This window comes from Larus michahellis, chromosome 8, assembly GCF_964199755.1.
Source record: "Larus michahellis chromosome 8, bLarMic1.1, whole genome shotgun sequence".
Classification (NCBI taxonomy): domain Eukaryota; kingdom Metazoa; phylum Chordata; class Aves; order Charadriiformes; family Laridae; genus Larus; species Larus michahellis.
This window is the reverse complement of record NC_133903.1, coordinates 22,660,316-22,680,951: the sequence shown is the minus strand read 5'-3', so window position 1 is coordinate 22,680,951 and position 20,636 is coordinate 22,660,316. Positions and strand designations below refer to the sequence as shown.

At 43.5% G+C, this 20,636-nt stretch overlaps 1 protein-coding gene and 1 non-coding gene across 4 annotated transcripts in view; both read left to right on the top strand.

Moving 5' to 3' along the window:
- Nucleotides 1-20,636, top strand: part of COP1 (COP1 E3 ubiquitin ligase) — a 148,203-nt gene that overhangs the window by 98,126 nt on the left and 29,441 nt on the right. For 2 of the 3 annotated variants that reach the window (XM_074596678.1, XM_074596676.1), the window contains exons 17-18: nucleotides 4,215-4,339; nucleotides 5,428-5,588. In XM_074596678.1, coding sequence (XP_074452779.1) covers nucleotides 4,215-4,339; nucleotides 5,428-5,588 — 286 coding nt within the window. Of the gene's footprint in view, nucleotides 1-4,214; nucleotides 4,340-5,427; nucleotides 5,589-5,708; nucleotides 5,838-20,636 lie in introns of those variants that run through there. The other variant, XM_074596677.1, reaches the window with a different exon arrangement.
- On the top strand, nucleotides 18,618-18,752 carry LOC141748112 (small Cajal body-specific RNA 3). The gene has a single exon (XR_012588921.1).

Below are 20,636 nucleotides of genomic sequence, written 5' to 3'. Positions count from 1 at the left end.
ATGCAGCTTTTCAGCCAGGGTAGACCATAAGCCCTTCCATGGCAGCCCTGAAGAATAATGTTCCTAGAGCTGCCCCGGAGCCAGATGTGGCTGCCTCAGTTCTAGGTAGGTTTTCAGTCATGTGGGAATGAGCATGTCTGTCAGATCACATAGTGAAAGGTTTGAATGACTGGCTACAAGCCTCTTCAATAGTGTGCACCCTCAGTAGGTTTGCAGATGACACCAAGATTGGTGGGAGTGTCGACCTGATTGAGGGTTGGAAGGCTTTGCAGAGGGATCTGGACAGTCTGGATGGATGGGCCAAGGCCAATGGTATGAGGTTCAACAAGGCCAAGTGCCGGGTCCTGCATTTCGGTCACAACAACTCCATGCAGCATTACAAGCTTGGGGAAGAGTGGCTGGAGAGCTGCCTGGCAGAAAAGGACCTGGGGGTGTTGATCAACTGCCACCTGAATATGAGCCAGCAGTGTGCCCAGGTGGTCAAGAAGGCCAAGAGCATCCTGGCCTGTATCAGGAATAGTGGCCAGTATGACTAGGGACATGACCATCCCCCTTTACTCGGCACTGGTGAGGCCCCACCTTGAATATTGTGTTCAGTTTTGGGCCCCTAACCACAAAAAAAGACATTGACGTGCTGGACCATGTCCAGAGAAGGGCAACGAAGATGGTGGGAGGTCTGGAGAACAAGCCTTATGAAGAGTGGCTGAAGGAGCTGGGGTTGTTTAGCCTGGAGAAAAGGAGGCTGAGGGGAGGACCTTATAGCTCTCTACAACTACCTGGAAGGAGGGTGTAGAGAGGTGGGGGTCAGTCTCTTCTCCCAAGTAACAGTCGATAAGACAAGAGGAAATAGCCTCAAGTTGCACCAGGGGAGGTTTAGATTGGATATTAGGAAAAATTGTCTACGCTGAAAGGGTTATCAAGCATTGGAGCAGGCTGCCCAGGGAAGTGGTGGAATCGCCATCCCTGGAGGTTTCTGAAAGATGGGTAGACGTAGTGCTGACGTACATGGTTTAGTGATGGTTTTTGTCAGTGTTAGGTTGATGGTTGGACTCCGTGATCTGAAAGGTCCCTTTCAACCTAGACAATTCTATGATTCTGTGATTCTAGTAAACCAGAGGTTGGTTCCCCACGTGGTGGGGAAAATGCAATGGGTGTTGCAGGGGAATCTTTGATCTCAACGTGCTTGTGTGTAACACCCAAGGGTGGCAGGGATGGATCACAGGGGTAGAGATAGTCCCAGAAAGTACACCTGCTGCCTGGTACTGAGCTGGTGATTATCCAGCTTGGCTCTGTTCCATGTTTTCACAGTTTGCTCTAGAAGCCAGAAGCCAAAGCAGAGCATTTTGAGGTGTATTCAGGCTGCTAGTGAGTTACTCTGGGCTGTGTGGTGGAAGATTCCCTGGTGGTTTCTGGTAGTGTCTATGTTTAATCAGCTCCTCTCTTATTTCCATTAACGCTATAACTCTGTAAGGGTGCAAACTAATACCTAGTATAGAGAAAACTTAATTTAATGCTTTGAACCAAATCTGGGTAAGAAGAAAGTGTTTAATAGAAGCAGGAGGAGGCTGGGAAAGTTTTACAGCCATGGAAAGTTTTACATGCCAGTGGAGTGTCATCTATGGGATGTTTCAGGACATAATGGCCCTATCCTGCTTGAGCTGACCATCGGAGAAAGCTTAACCCACGGTCCTGGGAGGAATATCGAGAGACCTGGCAGACTTGGACAGGCAACAACAGGGGGAGAGGACTAACTGGAGGGTTCACCTGTCTCTTTCTGAGTGAACAGAAAGAAACGTCAGAGCGAGCAGGTTATTTTTTGTGTTTGTCTTTTGCAAATTGAGGAGAGGAGATGGCAGTAGTGATGCCCAAAAATCAGGCACTGATTTCTTTTAGGGAAAAATCATATGTATATTCAGATTCTCCAGATTGCTAGCTAAAGCTGTTTTATAGATTGCATTGATTTACTTTGCCTTGTGGAGTTAGGTTTTGACCTCAAGGGTGTTCAGAACTGCCTGATATTTAGCACAACACATTGATTGCAGTGCTGATTTACAGAGACAGATTTAACTGAGCAGCGCATCTATGGTATTTTTTTGGAGAGGGTATGAAACAAGAGCAGCAGTGTAACACCAGCAGAATCAATGGCCTTTTCTTCTCCTTGCAGTCCAGTGGCGGATAACTTTCTTCTTTTATGGTACGTTTATCCGAAGTAATGCAAACGTGGCTAGAGCTTGAAGGGAATTTGTTAACAGTAAAAGCATTCCATTAGTAATAGACTTTAAGTGTTTTATTTTAATGAAGAGATCTAGAATGTATGCTACTGGAGTGCAGAGGTTAAGTGTCTATACATATGAGGTCATCTTGATGGGTTAGCTAATAGCAGAAGGTGTCCCAGGAATCTGACAGCTTGTAGACCAGGGATTAGTCTTTTGCTGCTTTACCCTGCCTTCAGAAAAGTTTAGTTTCTAGGCAACTCTGAAGCTTTTAAAAGCAGCGTTTTAAAAATATGACTGCCTTAATAGCACAGAAGGCACCTCCCTGTACTTGTGGGCCAAAAAAAAAGCAGTGGTATCTACCTTTTTGCCCTTTCTGCTGCTGCTGTGATGGTAAGGACAAGAGAAGGGAAGGGAGGGTGATCGGCAGCATAGGGCAGGGATGGACATGGAACAAGCATCAGGCAGAGAAGCTGAATACTCTCTTTTAGGGCCCCCCTTGGTCAAGACCTGGGATGAGGAAAGCACTCCTGCTTCAGTCAGAGTATTACAGATAAAGTTCATACCTTTGTTCTGATCTGACCTCATACTATTATTACAAATGAGTAACAAATCTTGCTGCAACTCCCTTATCTCTCCTTTGTCATTTCAGCTGTCATTGAGGGCTGAGATAAGGTTTTTGCAGTATAGCATGAGGTGCATCGCTACTCTTTTGTGCAGTATTTTTAGGTAAATGTGACATTGGTGCACGGCTAACTTGTTATATCATTGGTACTATTTGATGGCTATTGGGTGGGGTTTTTTTTCCTTTCAGCTCTTAATATTCAGAAGGCATCAAGGTTGGGTGATGTGACTTGTAAGAGGGGAGTGTTACCTACCTCCCTTTCCTCCCACCCAGGAGGCTGAGAGGTCCTGCTCCCGTTCTCTTTCAAATTGAAAATCAAAACAGCACTACCCATTTCCTCAAGGGTGGCTTCACAGAGCTCCAGTCCCACCACATCAGTGTTTCTTCACCTTCTGTGGAGTGTATTACTGTAAGTCAGTGAGTGCCAGAATATCAGAGCCTGGCAACTGCTAGAGAAGAATGCCTGGGAAGTGAGAGGGGCTCGTGTCCCCTCAGGCGCAGGGAAATAAATTAATCCTGTATCTCCTGGAAACCTAGGATTTTCCTATTTCAGTTGAGCTCTGCCAGCTGGAGGAGACTATACCTCCACCTCCTTTCTTTTGCCAAAGGCAAAGTGTTTGCTCACAATAAGTAGAAAAATATTTTGAAGGCAGGTATGTTTGTATCTGGGGGAACAATGAAAAACATCAATTTTGATTTAATACCAGCAGAGTTTGTATATTTTTAACAGTAATATTTAGCTTTGCTGCCAAGGTGAAAAAAGTGGGAGTTTGAGATCTGTATGCATGCAGTCTCAATTACACATGAGAAAACCACATCATTTTAATGCTAACAGCAACTCTGACCCCCCGGTAGGTTTTTATATGCTGCTGCTTGGTATTGGGCAGAGAGATGACAACATGCTTTCAGGGCAGCTGGAGAGGGAGGAGGCTGCTTCCTATCCGAATCCTGTAAAGGCATGAATGAGAGTTGTAGGCAGCATGAAGAAAGGAACAAATTTTGTCCCTGCTGTATAAGTTTGGAAAAAAAAAAATATATATGTATATATTCAGTGTGTCCTGGATCTGGACGAGGCAGCGATGGCGCAAGGTATGTACAGTTCAGTGGAGGACTCTGAAATTGATAGGAGAAAGGAAGAATAACGCTTGGGGGAAGTTTTTTATTCAAACATGTAATGTGTTTTGACAGGCTTCTAAAATAACATGATACCTTTCTGAGTTCGAGCTGAGTTGCATATGATTGGAAGCGGGATAAATCCTTGGGAGTGCGCTAAGACTTTGTACATTTACATTGCAAGTAGGGTGTTAAGGAGCAGGGTTGCAAGCGAGGAGTATCGGCAGTATGGCAGCAGGGGTAACTTCAGGTATTGTTTCCAGGTCAACAGACAGTCAGCTGAAGCTGTGGAACGTAGGGAAGCCTCACTGCTTACGCTCCTTCAAGGGTCACATCAACGAGAAGAATTTTGTTGGGCTCGCATCCAATGGAGACTACATTGCTTGTGGTGAGTAGAGCAGCTATCCTTATGAATGCTAATGGGACTCCTCAGGGTTGGTGCCTCTCCAATTCCAAAGCACACCAGCAGTAGTATTATGTAGCTGCACGGGCTTTTTAATAGAGGATTATTCTGAACTTTCCCCTTCCTTTCCTTCCCAGGGAATGGCGTAAGGAGCCCTGAACGATTGGGGTCCTTGGTTTTCTCCCATTTCAGATGAATTATTTATATATGCTGATTCAGGCTTGCTGTCACCAAAAGTCAGCTGCTAACGTAGCCACTGTTGATATCATGTTGTTCAAGTTTATCAACTGACACATCCTCATGCATCCTTCTAGGGAAGGGCAGTAGCTTGGACCACACGAGTGGTCCTGTACTTGTCACTTGGTATGGCATTCTGCATGGCGAAGCAATAATGCCTTCATTGTGGACAGCTGCCTAGAAGACTAAATCATCCTGCAGCAGCTTCTGGTTTTTTACTGCTTAAGCTGAATTGTTGAATCTGTGTAAATCCCCAGGTCTTGGTGGGAAAGCGGTGGCAGGCTGATTGCTGCAGAATGAGCAGGACAGCTGTGCCAGCACTGAAGGGAGGGCCTTAGTCTGTGTATACTCTGATCTCTGTACAGCTTTCAAGGCAGAAATTGGGATGGATTTCTAAATAAAGCCTGCACACTGTCTAGTCTCTCTTACTTAAACCTCCACAGACCAAACTGTTGTCCTTGATTACAGCAAGCAAAACTATGACAGTGCCTCAGAGCTGTAACGCTGAGCAGGCTGAGTATAGCAGTGTTCCATGTGGTAGTGCAGATCCCCTGTTCTGCCCTAAGGAAGTTGTGGGGGACGGTTGGGATTCTGTATGTTTTGCAAGCGTGGTGCATACTGCAGTTGTCTTGTTAAAAAAAAAAAAAACAAAACCAAAAAACTCTGTTATTAAGCATCATGAAAGTTTGCTATGGAGAACTGCCAGTTGCCGAGGCACCACTGAGTAACTACAAGGAGGAAATGTCCGGTCTTGTCTTAAACAATGAGAGAGCTAAGAAGTCTTATTTCTTTTCCTGCTACCAGAACCTAATCTTGTATATTTATTTTATTTCTAGGAAGTGAAAATAATTCTCTTTACCTATACTATAAGGGCCTCTCAAAGACACTGCTGACGTTCAAGTTTGATACAGTTAAAAGTGTCCTGGACAAGGACCGGAAAGAAGATGACACAAATGAGTTTGTGAGTGCTGTATGCTGGAGGGCACTACCAGATGGGGTAAGCTTTCTGCTCAGACACCCCAGCCGGGTGCAAAACGAATGCCTCTTTCTTTCTTACGAAATAGCATTGCTGAGGGTTTGACTGCACTCGATATTTTCCTGTTTATTGGTGTTGCAGATCAGTGCAAGAATGTGAAGATCTGCAGGGTAACTGAAGCGCTGGGAGGTGGTGGGGGAGAAGGGACTGCTGTGCCCTTAACTCTTCCACCTGGGTGTCTGAATTTCTCCACCTGGCAGCTGAAATCCCAAAAGTAGCATTGCATGTCTGGCACTTAATGTTGTTGATGGGAGCATTATCAGGTTTCTTTTGTTGCTTTAACGAAGGCACCTGCAGATACTCGCCGTGGAACCTTATCTCAATGTTACTGTGTCTATCTGGGCCTGCTCATTGATGTACAGCCCCTGTGTTTTGATGAGTAGATATGTAAAGGACGCAAGCCCGAGCTGCAGTCACCTCAGTGACTGTTCCAGTGACACTTAATTCATATACATAGCAGGTGTACTAATGCTGCAGGCAAACCTGACACAGCTTTTGTGAGAGTGGCCTTTCAGCACAAGGCTGCTCTGGAGAACAAAATGCTGCTTTTAGATTCAGAACAAAATGCTACTCTTGAAAACTTTGCATTTAAAAAAAAAAAACCAACAACAAAACTTGAGGAAGTTGTATGTACAAGGGTTTGCAGATCAGGTACTTCATGGGCTTGTTGGGAGGCAAAGGAGAGGAGCTCATGCTAAATACAGTCTTCCAAGTAGCTGAAGTGGAACATTGCCTAATTGATGTCCTGACATGTTGCGTTCACAAAGATAGTGTTTTGGAAGGATGACATCTACCAGTCTGTTTCTGTATGAAGAAACTACCCCCACAAGTGTGATTCCGTTGTTATTGGTATAAGCTTACTTCAGACAGGCAATTCTGAATCAAAATAAAAATAAACCTTAGCATCTGAAACTGCACTTCCAAAGTAAAAAGTGAGCTGTTGTCGTTGAATGGTGGGCATGAGTAAATGATGCAGGGTCACCAGCTTCTTTCTGTCTGGGGATTTAGGAGGATTTGGTATACACAGATGTCATGTCTCAGATGAGGAGTGGCTCTTAGAAGTTGCGTAATCCATCTTTTTTGCTGGATAAAAATGTGCTGCAGGAACCTGTGTGTCCAGAAATGCCCTTCCCTGGACTTTCTTCGCTGCAGTGTTTCTATGTCGGATTGTCCTGCCCACTGACCTCCCACGCAGCATTTCTACAGGCAACAGACTAACAGTGGTGTCTCACCCCTTGTGTTGTCTCAGTTACTGTCCACTCCTTTCATATCTTCCTTATCAGCCTTTTCTCTGATTAATGTGCTCTACTCTGAGAGACCTTCTGCTTAAGTGACTGACAAAGTTTTGAGCAGTCACAAAGGGCTGTCAAGCAATTCTTCATAACTGCTATGAAAAACATTGTGCAAAAATAAGTTAAATCAGACCCATCAAGATTGCACCAAATAACGTTCAGGCTTCAGTCCATTAAGCAGCATTCAGAATCCATCACTATTCTGTTGTGTTGTTTTTTTTTCCCATCATTCCTCTGATTTTCCCTGGGCTTCTTCTAAATGAGCCTGTTCCTCCTGTGGCAGCACAGTACCTGGCTCTCTTTTGTAAAGAAAGTAGCAAAAAACCACCTGTGATCTGAAAGCTACCTGCTGAGTGTTTTGCTTCTATGTTTTACCTCTGCCTGTGGTGCATGCCATCCTGCTTTACATATTGAGCAAGCAGCCTTGCTTGCTTTTGCCAAGAGGCCTGAATGCTTCCTTGCGCCATCTCTCTGGTCCCTCTGAGACAAGGAGTACTCTTCAATGATGCAGCCACACATTTCTTTTCCCTCTTGTACCCACGCAGCGATCCTCTCTGACCTAATTGAGCCTTTGCTCATGTTCTTAGGAAATTAAATTACTGCACAGCCAAAGATCACTGATGTCCAGAAAGCCTTGCTCAAGCAATGGAACTCTATTTTATTCTCCATTTTAATAATGTTTCTTAAATATAGCATGAAATTTTTCAAATGAGCTTCATATATACAGACGTCCCTAAAAGCTGGTGTGTTTTTTAATGATACTCGGATGAACTGGAGAAGGCCTTTGCCTCACAGTGCTGTCTGCGGGAATCGGGGAACCCACAGCCTATTTCTGGCTTAATGGCAGACTTTGATCCCGGGGGAGTCACTCTGCTTTAGTTTCCTAATTATAAGAGCTACCATGCCTACCTTTCACTGCTGGCAGTGATCGTGCCTGCTCTGCTGAAGGGTGCCGGCGTCGAAGTGGCTCCAGCCTAGCAGCTGTACAGAGCACAGCGCGGGCTGGGAAACCTGCCCCAGAGCCAGAGGGAGCACGTCCAGGTAAGCTTTTTACTGGTGTGGGCGTGCTGTTCTCCGTGCCTTGGTGGGCTGGTTCAAAGCTGTCTCACTTGTCTCCGTGCCACGGTCACTGGGCAGTAGCTTCAGTTTGCTAGTTGGAGTGTTTCCAAGGGGGGAGATGCAGACTCTCCTCGGTTTCCCCATGGTGTTGCTCTCAAGGATTGTTCTTTAATTAACCTTTCGAGATAAGATGAGTAAGTTTCACATCTGTCAGTTATCTTGGGAAGTGTGAGTACATGTACTGCTTCACTTCATGCACTTAAGTGCAAAATCTCGGATCCTAATTAAAACTTAACTAAAACTTTCAGATGAAATGTCATTGATTTTTTTCTTAAATCTATTTTTATGTAACTCAAGCTTTTACTTCCTCCTGAGCCAAAGTCAAGCTGTGCCAAGCAGCCCTTGCCAGAAGCCAATTTTTTTTTTTTTCCTTTGCATTGGTTTCTCTTTGCTTACGAAGATGCAGGGACCTTTTTGCTAGAGCTGTCACCTTTCCAACTGCAGAGATCTAGCCAGCACCTTCTTTCCACGTGTGTCAAATAATGAGGGAGAGAAACTGTTCTCTGCAAGTGCTTAATAGCATTTTGCATCAGGATTACTCACTTTGCAGCTCTTAGTTGATGTTTAGAAATAAGCACTGGCTTGAAGGCTAGTAGTTTTGTTAGACTCTTTGGGGGGAAAAAAAAACACCCCAAAACAATCAAACATAAAACCTCTTAACAGGTACATCAGGAAGCAAAGCTTTGCTCTGCTTCTTTCAGTGCTGTGTTTTGGACAAAGGTAAATAGGCTGTTTAATATTTTTTTTAAATAGCACTTATTTATAGGTTGTGGGGAAAACCATTTCTCACTTCTCATTTTACGCTAAAAGTTGATCAGTATCTCAAAGCACAGAAAGCTTCAGGACACGTCTGGCCCAAGTGATCTGATAAACATGAGTTAGGCATACAGATGCATTTCAGAACCTTCCCTGACCCAAATTCTTTTATTTCCCAAGTTGGGGATTTTATAATATACCTGTGCCATCCTTTTGTTTCTGTCACCTCTGTGAGATGTAGACAGCTGAATTTGAAATGTGAATCTGGTCTTGAGAGGATGCCTGGAGGGTACGTTCTTCTATTTCATTAGCACGTAAGCAGATGATGCTCTTGCATGTAGGGATGCTCTTGCATGTGGAAAGGAAATCATAGTAGTGGTAGTGGCTCACTGCAGCTGGGTGAGTAGAGATGTTTCATTTCCTTGGGAGGGTCACTCCGGTTTTGTCTAGGTATGTGGGTAGTAGCTGGAAGAGATTGGTTTGTATTTCATTTTCCCTTATGTGTCCTAGGTGATGTCTTCCCCTTCCCTAAAGGTGACACCTTTTGTTTGGACCCACTTTGCCATATTGCAGAGTTCGAGACGTGCCTCATACAGCTGTGTTAAATAATTGCACCTCAAGTAGACCCTTTCCCAGTCATGGTTAGTGTTTCTCAGAAAGAAGCTGTCAAAAGAGAAACCAAGGCTGCTCCCAGGACAGCAAAAAGGTATTACCGCTGAACACAGACGCAATTTGATTATGTAGATTAAGCATGGTTCAATCTATCATAATCACTGCAAAGAAGCCATTTAATTTTATACCTGTTTGCAGGAGTATTCATTACTGCCGATAAGCAGGTTAGCCAGGGAAAGATTTCTCAAGCAGAAATGTTGAGGCTTTGATACCAGTGAGGAGATATAGATAAGAGCAGGAGAATGCCATGCAAATTAGCTTAGGTAAAGCTTTATGTACAGGTATCTTTTTTTCTTTTGGAGGGGTAAAGAAGGGAGATCCGTTGAGAAGAGTGCTGCAGACCTTAGCCAAATCATCTCACAGCAGTGGGCGGGTAGGGGGTGGTATGTGTTGGATGGATGCTGAGGTCTCCTGGGGCTTGGGAGGAAGGCTCTCAGAGCAGCAGCATGGCAACGCTATGAAAGTGTCTTCTCTGCCTGACGAGGGAGAGCAGAAACATATTTTCTCACCTCATTGTTGCTCTTCAAAAGTCATTTTAATTTAGGGGAGTCTTGAAACAATAATCTAGCCGTGAGTGAGAGAAGTCGACTCTGGGACTCTGGGCTTCAGGTTGCCTCTAGGCACTGTCATGTGATGGAGTATCTCCATAATTAGCCTTGCGTCTCTGAACTTCTCTTTGTTAATGTAAGAGGGTGGAAATATTCCCTTTAAACAAGTTTTTGGTGCATCTTTTCAGAAAATAAGTTTTCTCTTCCATTTATTTTTCCTTTCCTGTGAACATACAGCTTTGTTTTTTAATGATGTCTGGCTTAAATTCTTTAAATAGAAACCTATAATTGTACCGCAGTAAGCTGGTCACTTAATAGGGCTGTAATCTTGTTCACTGATGAAAAGTAGCCATCCATTGTTTCCCAGTAGCCTAATAAATGGTACACAACATATACGGGAGCTAGTCAGGGACTCTGGTAATTTACAATCAGTAAATTGGCTCACTTCACTGGAATTAATTTAGCTAATACAAATTATTTCTGGAAGTGATTCATTGCCATTTTAAAGCACTAATTAATTTGGATGACTTATGAACATTAAAAATGAAACCTCCTTTGTCATTCCCAAATAACCAAATGCTTATTCAGTGTCATTCTTAAGTAACTTGTATCGACTGTAACTACATCTCTTGTAACTTGAAATATGAATCCCAATGGGGTTTGGGGGAGAAAACTAGTGTAAGACTCGGTATTTTTTTGTTCTGCTTTGCTGCTGAAATTTTAAAGGCTCAAACAAGTGAGAATTTTGACTTCCAGCTTCAACGCAGTGTTGTTTTATTTTTGCAGCATCCTCAACTAGTTGGTCAGATGTCGGTTAAGATATATCTAGGTAGTAATCCAAAATTTGAGATAAATGCCTGCCCGGAGTGCTCAGACCCAAGCTGTCCCTTGCCTGCCTCTGATACCAGCTGCTGGCACGGGTAGCAGCACGAGTAGCTTCAACCGCAGTATTTTTCACTCTTTTCTGACTCAGGCTTTCTTTCCTAGACCCGCGCTGGCCACACAGCATTCGTGTGCAGCATCTCCCAAACCGCTATTCTTGCAGGTTGTCCTCCAGTGCAGTACCACGCTCCTGCTTCATCCTGGCAACGCAGAGGTCTTCATCTTCTCTTTCCTGATCAAAATGCACAGCAGTTTATGGGAGGCTAAGAATGAGCAGCTTTTAGGAAAAGCAAGGAGATGCGACTTTGATCGGGTTTATTCTATGGGGTTTTTCTCCCCCTCCTGAAAATCTTCAAAGATTTTCCTCTCTCCCCTGGAAGCCGTCTAAGCCCCGTGGCATGCGAGATGTGAAGCTCTCAGCTCTCTGTGCGATGGCTTCCCACTCCTCTTGACGTGCCCTCTGCTCTCTGGCCATTGGCAATGCTTTAAACAAGAAGTTTTGTATGACTTTTATTACTTCACGCTTTCCTTAGGTAGTAACTGTATTTATTTTATTTCTCTTCCTCTTCCATCCTACCTTTTTCATGTCTATTCCTCTGTTACTCATTTGAAAAACTCAAATCTTCTTTAAGACCAAGAATATGAAAAGGTACATCAACATTATACATGCTTGAATTTTTTTTCCCCCAAATCTTAGCATATGACTTATGTATATCAAGACACACTGTATATATTGTTTTATATGCTGCTTGAAAACTCTTTTCATATTCAGAATAGTTCTGCCTTGCAGATAAGATATCACAAGTTCGGTATGTATGCTGCTTTGTTGAACATACTCATATACTTTCATACTCATATCTCTTCAGATGCTCATTTTGGGCTCTGTTTTTACTGTAGCTGAGGAGAATGAATTAAAAAATACTCAGGTGACTCACAGTATTTTCCTCCTTATCACAACTCTTGGAGTCCAACTGCAGAGAACTTCATGGGGAAAACAAATCATACTCTATTATTAACAGTTCATGCATTATATTGAAGTTTCGGTGTGTTGACACTTCAGCCCATGTGAAAGACCATCTTGATAATGTGATTATGCAAATGACAGGCTTTAGGGGAAAGTGTTTAATTTTGAGTCTTCTGTAGAAGAAAAACGTTGGTGAATGTTCTTTCAGTATTGCCTCTCCCCAGTGGCAGGACACCTTCTGAGCTTCTTACCTGGTGAGAGCCATCACTTGCTGCACCCCACTGCTGCTGAGGTCGAGCATGTGCAGGGATGAAATGTGTTTAGGGGTGGGGGGGGAGCGTATTACACTATTTATTTTGCTGTTTCAGGGCTCAAGGTGGCACGACATCGGTGCCTATGTTAACTCTTCATTTCCTAGATGCAGACAGAGCGGCTGGCCCTGCTGCCGATGCCAACAGAGGGGATGAATCTGTTGCTTTTGTTCAGCTCTGGAAGTTCAGGTCCCCTGTGGTACTGCAGCACTCTGATATTCTAGCTTCTATTTTAAGAATAGCTTCTCCAAGAAATGCAGGTGGCTCGGGTTTTTCTTCTTTGTTGGTTTTAAGTTTACATTTGCAAACTCAATTTCTCTCTCCTTCTGCAAGGTGAGGCTTTTTTTTTTCTGTGCACAATCGCAAAAAATTGCCAAGGGGATGATGTTTTTTTTGAAGCGAAGGCAGATCAAAGTCGCGCATGTTTCATGAACGAAGGCAGCATTTACTCTTTCAGACTCTTACAACTGATATTTGCTTACCAGTGTGTCTGTTCTAATGCCAAGAGAAGTAGACAGCATGCTGTAGATCGGACTGAGGTCCTCTTTATTGGAGTCATCTCTTTCCTAGAGCAAGCGAATGACATAGTGGTTGACATAACTCCAAGTGCTGTTGACGTTGCAGTTCCAGTAGCTGATCCCAATGGTGCAGCTGTACAGATAATAGATTGCAGTTCACTGCTGGTGCAAGCAGGGGTCTGAGCAGGCTCTCCTTGTTTCTTAGGCTTTAAAGAAATAAGAGCATCCCGATGCAATCACAGATTGTATTGCTATGATACATGCTATGAACTGGGGATGCAAAGAAGTCTCTGTGCAGCTGTCATTAAACTTGTAAGCGGATGTTTCTCTCCTGTTGGGACTCTGCTGCTTTAGTAACCATCAATTCTTTATTCAAGTATGAGGGTTTTTTTAACAGATGAACCCAAGTCAGGAATTCACCTGCAACCAGGACTTCATTCCCGACTCCATCCCCAACTCCCTGCTGACCCATAATATTGCAAGGTACAAGCTGAAGTGCAGCAGTATGTGTTGCGTGGCCTTTCACATAAGCTATTTCCCAAGCAGTATAACTTAATAAAAATTTATTTGTATTAGGGTGATACTCGGGGTCATCCTTATATATTGGGGTGGAGAGAGAAAAAGGGTAGGTTTGTATTCAGAGACATTTGCTTTTAGAATTAAATAATTGTACAACTGTGTCTTTTCCTTTTCCCACCCGATCTCATCAGTGCTGTTGTTGAGCCCCTTGGTCTGAACTCTGATATGTATCCTGCTGGGTTCTAGAGATGCTGATTAAATAGTTGATTAGGCTGTTGTAAGGTTTGGGTTGGTTTGTTTTATTTCTTTTCAAATGATGCCTGGAAACCTACTTGTCATGAGTTGTAAGCTCCTCTCTTCCCATGCCTGTTCTTAGTGTTGTGCCTTTGTCTCACAGGCATTTCGCCCTTTATTGCCCTAGAGATTAGGGGTGGTGGGCACATGCTCTCTCTTCCCCCACAGCTGTTAGCCTTTGGGTAGCAAGGTCCATCCCTGGTATTTTCTGGGCTTTTTATAATGCTTATTATCCATAGTGTCCTGGAGCAAACTCCGTTGAAAGCAGTCATTGTAGCAGCCGGGCAAGTTTTGTAGGTACTGAACCAGCATCTAGTGCCTGATTTCAAGCTCCAAACAAAGATGGTCTCCTCCGAGTCAAGAGCATCTCCTACATGAGTAGCCTTTGCTTTACTTTCCACTGCTAGTTCATGAGGGCTTTTTTGGTTTTGTTTTTTAGAAGTCCCATCTATCTGCTGAAGTCTCTGATTGGCACTGAATGAAGTCTCTGATTGTTTTTTAGAACATTCTTCGGTGCATCTGCTGATGGCAAGTCCTGCCAGGCCACCATCATTCAGTAGTCACAGCTCATGAGCTGCATCAATCTTTTGCTCTAGCACTCCTAATTAAGCAATTTTAATGGAAGGATTTAATGTTTTACAGAGTCTAAAGGAAGTGGAAAAAATATGAACTGATTTTTTCTTTCCAGCACAAGATTTTGATCAGATAATTTAACCTCTGGGTGAAATGGAAGTAGAAGCATTTATGCACAGGTGGTTTTCTCTGCAAAGGCTTTACTTTATGTAAGTCTCTGCATTAATATAGTTACTGCTTGGCTTTGGGCAACTGTTCTGCAGGTTTTCATGTGCTTTCTGCCCTTCTGTTATCAGTAACAAAACCCCAAAGTGTTTTGAAACCCAGTAACTTGTGACCACCTTAATGCCAATTGCATTGCACGTTAGTAAAGCAAGAATTAAGGCTTTTATGACATTCCTTGTAAAAACAACTGCTCAGACTGGTTTTTCCAACAGCGATGTGGATTTGTAACCTTTTAACCTATTTAAATAAGACTTAGTTTCCTTTTGGTGGTGTTTTGATCTAATTCTAGCTAATGGTAGATGAGCTAGCTATGTGTACAGAGTGGAAGTGGTCGCTCCTTGGAAAGCAGTCTCATGTCTGAATTGAAACTACCTGGATACATAATTAAGATATGTAATTATTTTATATAGGATACACACATAATTATAATAATCAGTCCTTTCTAAGGAAGAGAAAGCTACTATGTCGGTAAAGTTATGTTTAGTAATTCAATGAGTACCTTTTAGACCAAAATTACACTGTTAAATTTGGGGTTGTGCAGCTGAATGGAGTTGCATTCACCCTTGCACGAGGTGCTTTGAATTCTGCGAGGGAAGCTCTGCTTCAGACAATTACATCTCTTATTGTATATCGTAATCTCTGCCGAAACTCTTATCTGGTTGCTAAAGCTGGAGAGGAGTGAGCTGTTTGGTGCAGTACTGGATTTTCTAGTTTTACTTCAGTATGTCGAAGTGAATATTAAGTTAAGCAGAGAGATGTAGCTGGGTCAGCCTGGGGAACTGGCCGATGACAGTGCATTGTTTCCCATTTACTTACAACAATGAGAGATACCGGAGGGAAGATAAACAATATTACATATACTGGGAAGAAAGATTGTTTCAGATCCATTAAATTAAAAAAAAAGAATTCCTTTTACCTGTAATCTGCAGATAGCATGTCAGTGAACTGCAGCAGGAGGAGGAGAAGCTGCATTCCTGCTCACTACCCATGCTGGCAGAGGCTCAGTGCTGCTAGCCAAGTTTCCCAGTGTAGATCAGGCATACATCATTTTTTTTTTTTTCTCCCTAGTTTCTAGGTTGGTCAGTTGAGACCTCGTTGCCTTTTTCTTCCAAGACAGATTTTCTACAAAGCTGGCTGCTCTGGCCAAGTTTCTTCCGACCACCTAATAATGGCAAGCCCGTCTAGTCTGGGGAGTGTGTGCTTGAGGGATGTCCTGACTCGTTTAGAGTGAAATATCCTTCATTAAAATAGGAGGTTAATAGCGCTTCTGTGTGCGCCTTGCTTCACAACTTGCACGTTCGCTCAAATAATTCTGGGCCAGCAGGAGTTAAAAAAAAAAAGAGAAAATGAGCTGGAAGTGAAATACAAATGTCCTTATTTAGTACAAAAGGATTCATCTTATTGTTTTCGTTAGGTTCACGCTTGACGATGCAAAAGAAGAAATTTAAGTTGTTGGGAAATGTGTGAAAATCTGAAGTAAAACAGAAGTTAGCAGCTTGTGGAACTTCTCTTCTAGTGTTAAAGCAGGCAGCAGCCTGCGCTGGGAGCTTGTGAGTTTTCTTTGTTTCAAAACTGACGAATATATATGTTTAACCTTGTCAAAAGTAAGCAGAGATCCACACTGTGAAAAATCACTCTGCTGATGCTCAGATGTTTGTGTAAGAAAAATAGCTCTTTACAGATTTCTTTTGGGTAAATGGGTAAGATGTGTGGTTACAGGGTGAAGGGATGCAATTTGGCTGTTGCTCTTGCAGCGTACCCTTGAGTGCAAACTCAGCCCCTCTCTGCAGCCATCCCTCTTCTTCCCCTCCTAAGACTCCTTGTTTTTCCCCCAAGAGCAGTTGTCTGAACATGGAAGCGGGGACAAGGACAGTCTCCTCCTCATAACCCCACCACAGTCACTGAATCTTTGTCTTTTGCTGTTCATCATGAACCTGGGAATTGCCCATTCTGGAGTGGGGAGGGGAGCTATGAAAACTTACTTTTGTACAGATTTTTGAAGTTCCCGTTGTTTTCCTTTGCGAGCAGGTTTGAGGTGGGTTTGTGATGCAGACCAGTGTATTCTCGGCCAGGCTGGGGCGTCTGTACGAATTTCAGGTAACATGAATGTGGAATCTGAGTCCAGCTGACTACAAATCAAAGTTAGTGAAGTAACGAATGTGACGCATGCCAAACCCTATTGTCTCTCCTTATCCAGACAAATGCATACTGTGTATGTGCTGCGTGTGCGGCTTTTTTTCAGAGGCCATTTCTTTATACTATCATTTCTTTCTTCCTTGGAAGCACTTGCTAGGGCAGTAGATGATCATGAATTCTTCACAGGAGCTCTTCTGTTGATGATTGTAGCAGCGCGTATGAGCTTGCTTCGACAAGAAATAAGTCCTGTGTAGTCCTGAGAGAGGACAGTTATTTTTATTTTCTTATAGCCACAGTGTTTTGTCCTGTATTTCTCACCATCTGTGCTCTGGAACATTTGAGACATCATCAGGCTGAGAGAAGAGCAGCGGCTACCTGCCATGCGCTCGGGCTTCAGCTCAGTGGCTTCTGTTGAGGAGTGAGTCAACAGCAGCATCTCTTCAGAAAGACAATCTAAAATCTAGGAAGGATGAAGCAGATTAACTAAAAAAAAAAAAGTCCAATGCCAGAAGTGTTTGTTTGTCTTCCCTCACCCTTTGTCAGCAGAGCTCGGGTTTGTGTTCTAATATTTATGTAGCTGAAGGATATTACAAAATCAAAGGTGCTGTGTCGCAACACAGGGGGTTCTGTTCGCTCCTATAATCTGGGCAGGAAAATTACATTCTTTTTTTTCTTTATATGCTTGAGTCTCTTTAAACTTCCCTTTTTGCTATTAGTGTTGTTGGTAGCTTAATGGATTTCTTGATTGTTGAGCTGCTCTTTTTGATACAGTATTGTTAGTCTTTGCATGCATTCAAAATGACAAGGAGAGTTAAAAACAGTCATTTCAATTTGAGGTATCTAGAGATAATTTTTTTTTTATACCCACTATGTGAAAATAACTTGAACAGCAGCAGAATTATCCATTGTAAGAGAGATGATTTTACTTGTGAATTGGGTTTAAAGATAAAATCTGTCTACTTCCTGAGTCATGGATTTCCTATTCATTGCTCTGTTAAGATTAATCGGGAGCAAGACTTAATCCAGAACAAAGATGATTGAAATGTCCTTAAACAGTGATGTAGAACATTACCCAGATCTCACTTTATTGAAAGCCTTTTTTGGTCTTGCAGTGCTGAGAAATCACGAGCTGCTTGCGAGTAGATCATATGAAGAAGGATGCTTTTTCCTCATTTGCTGGCACTTTAGAAAGTAAAATGCTTTCTGGGTTTTTTTTTGGTTTTTTTTTTTTAATAAGATTGTTAGGAGGCGTTGGATGGAATGGGTTAAATCTGTGTAGTGTGTTAGCTAGAAATTATTTTGGCATGCAACAAGAAGGGCGCACTCCACCTGCAAAAGCCTCTGATGGCTTAAAGGTCTGCCATTAGCTGCCATTAACTGAGCTGCTGCTGAGTCTGTGGAGTGGCCAGAACAGAAAATTAAGTACCTTAAAGCAGCTTTGTTTCCTCTTTGGGAACCCAGAGGAGGAGAAGCTCAGGCTCCAGCTACCTAAGCCCATGGGGCAGTGTGTCCGGCAGAGCCACAGCATGATCCACCGCTACCCTGCCAGCCCCAAGTGCTCACTGCCAATGCAGTGATGCTAACAACAGAATCCTGCTTTTAAGGGGTGTCCAAGCCATGACATGTGAGCTTCACTGACCCCTCAATTCATTTCAGGACTCCTACCTGAGAGTGGGCTCTGATCAATACCGTTGGGAGCTGGCGATGCTTATTTCAGATGGATGTACCACAGTTAAATTATTTCTAAAAAAAAAAAAAAAGTAGCTTGCTGTTTAATGGCCTTGCTGTGGGAATGCTGGCAGGCAGCACGCTGTTGGCAAGCTGTTCTCTGGAGTTTAGGAGCATATTCAAGGCCAGGAGATTTAGGTACTTATTAACGGTGCTGCGGCTTCGGGCCCTGCTGTTAGCTGGCAGTCACCAAGCAAGTAAGAAAGGAGCCGTTGGGACTGCATTTAGGGCGGTTGGGGGTGTGTGCGTGCCCTGTGCAACATCTCTTTCTTCTGGCTAGAATGATTTTGACCTTCTGAGTTAAACTCGCCCACTTAATTGTATCTTCCTATTTGAATCCTCTTTTCTTTAGCTTATTTGCATGCGGTGCATCATATTTCATTTAGAATTTGATATGGTTAGAAGCCCAGGATAGTGTAATAAAAGGCTGTTTTTATCATGACATTTTGTAAGACTGGAAGCTGCTGGGACCGGTTGTGGGCAAAAGAAACATGTTTTGTCCACCGTTGCAGTCTTCCTAGAGCGAAGTGGAGGTCTCTGTCTGCTTTAGGAGAGCCAACTAAACCAGATCGTTCACCTCCATATACGTGTATTTTCCTGTAATGTGCCAAGACAGTTCCTGCAGTGTCCTTGGCAGCAGCTCTGCTGCCCAGATGTGATGTCCCACCACATGGGGACAGCCCTTGTGCGGGGTTCTGTCTGACACATCCAGAGATAAGTATAATTACCAAGAGTTAACTAGCTTGGTAGTTTACAGCAAGACTGTAATAAGAGTTTTGTATTAAAATGCTCTTTTTTTTAAAGTCCTCATTAGTTTTAGCAAATTGGCTGTAGAGGTGATTACGTTCTGGTTGGAGTGATGTGCATGAGTGGAGCAGGGCTGCACATCCTGTGGCTCCCCTTCCCTCTCAATTCTTCTTGCTGCTTCAAGAAACGGTCATAGAATCATAGAATTGTTTGGGTTAGAAGGGACCTTAAAAATCATCTAGTTCCACCCCCCTGCCCTGGACAGGGATACCTCCCACCAGACCAGGCTGCCCAAAGCCCTATCCAGCCTGGCCTTGGACACCTCCAGGGAGGGGGCAGCCACAGCTTCCCTGGGCAACCTCTTCCAGGGGCTCACCACCCTCACAGGAAAGAATTTCTTCCTAATATCTAATGTAAATCTCCCCTCTTTCAGTTTGAAACCATTACCCCTCATCCTATCGCTCCACTCCCTGATAAAGAGTCCCTCCCCATCCCTCCTGTAGCCCCCTTCAGATGCCAGAGGCCGCTATAAGGTCTCCCTGGAGCCTTCTCTTCTCCAGGCTGAACAACCCCAACTCTCTCTGCCTGTCCTCATAGGAGAGGTGCTCCAGCCCTCTGATCGCCTTTGTCATTTGCTCTAAAGCCAGGTTTGCAGCTTTAATTGAAAATGACTGTGCAGAACCCCATCAAAGCTGTGCATGCCCCAGAGTCATTAAAAAAAAAAAAAAATAAAATCCAAAAAGCACCTTGGAGTGTGTGAACTTCCTGGGATGCTGGGGGCCATTGCCTGTGGTTTGTTGGTGTCCCCAGGAAGGACCCACTAAATCTTTGTCTGCCCAAAGAGACAAGAAAAAAAAAAAAGGAAGAAAGGATAAAATTGCGCTCTCTGAGGTTTGGGATGATTATTAAGTGCTGGCCCGCTGCCTGATGACTGTCACTGGTTTGCAGGAGTGAGACAGATCTGGGAGAGGTGACCATAGCTGTGTATCTGGGAAGTTGTGCTTTTAATTGCTAATTAAAGCTACTGTTTGCATTTGGGGTTTTCCTTTTTAAAGAATGACATCACATTACGTAAGAAAGCGCTGGTACTTTTTGTCGCACATATTGCGCAACAAAACCGGCAGTTTGCTCATGCTGCGTTGCTGGTACATCTGCATTTCACCTACTGTATACTTTTGCTTTCCCATTTGTTTTGTATGCCTTCTGTCCTGACAGCCCTTGTTCTTCTTGGCCTTGACTCCCCTCCCATGCAGAAATACAGCCCCATAATGTTTTCCCTTTTGTCTTTATAAACAGTAGGCAGGCAGTCTAAAGGCATAAGCCCAAAGTCAAGGGAGCTTTGCAGATTCAGCTTGACAACTCCTCTCTCTGAATTATTTAAAGGCCATAAACAAAAGAAAGCCCATCTTCCAGCTTCAGGTGACTTCTCATCTAGTGTTGTGGAGAATGCCTGATAGGCAAGTCCTGCTAATTTTGCCCATTTAAATACGTGGGATTTAGGAGAATAGCAAATGCAATTAGAATTCAGGGGTTACCTCCTGGTATTTCTTGGGGGAGGGGAAGTTGCAGGGAGGTGAATGAGCAAGTCAAGGAGAGGGAAAGTGGAAGGTGAAGGGAAGAATAGGGAATTTTTCTCTCTAGTTGTAAGAACTTGGATTAGTCCTCCCTCCCCCCAAATCAATGAACTTGTCTAAAGACATCCTATGTTTTTCTTCTGACTTCAAT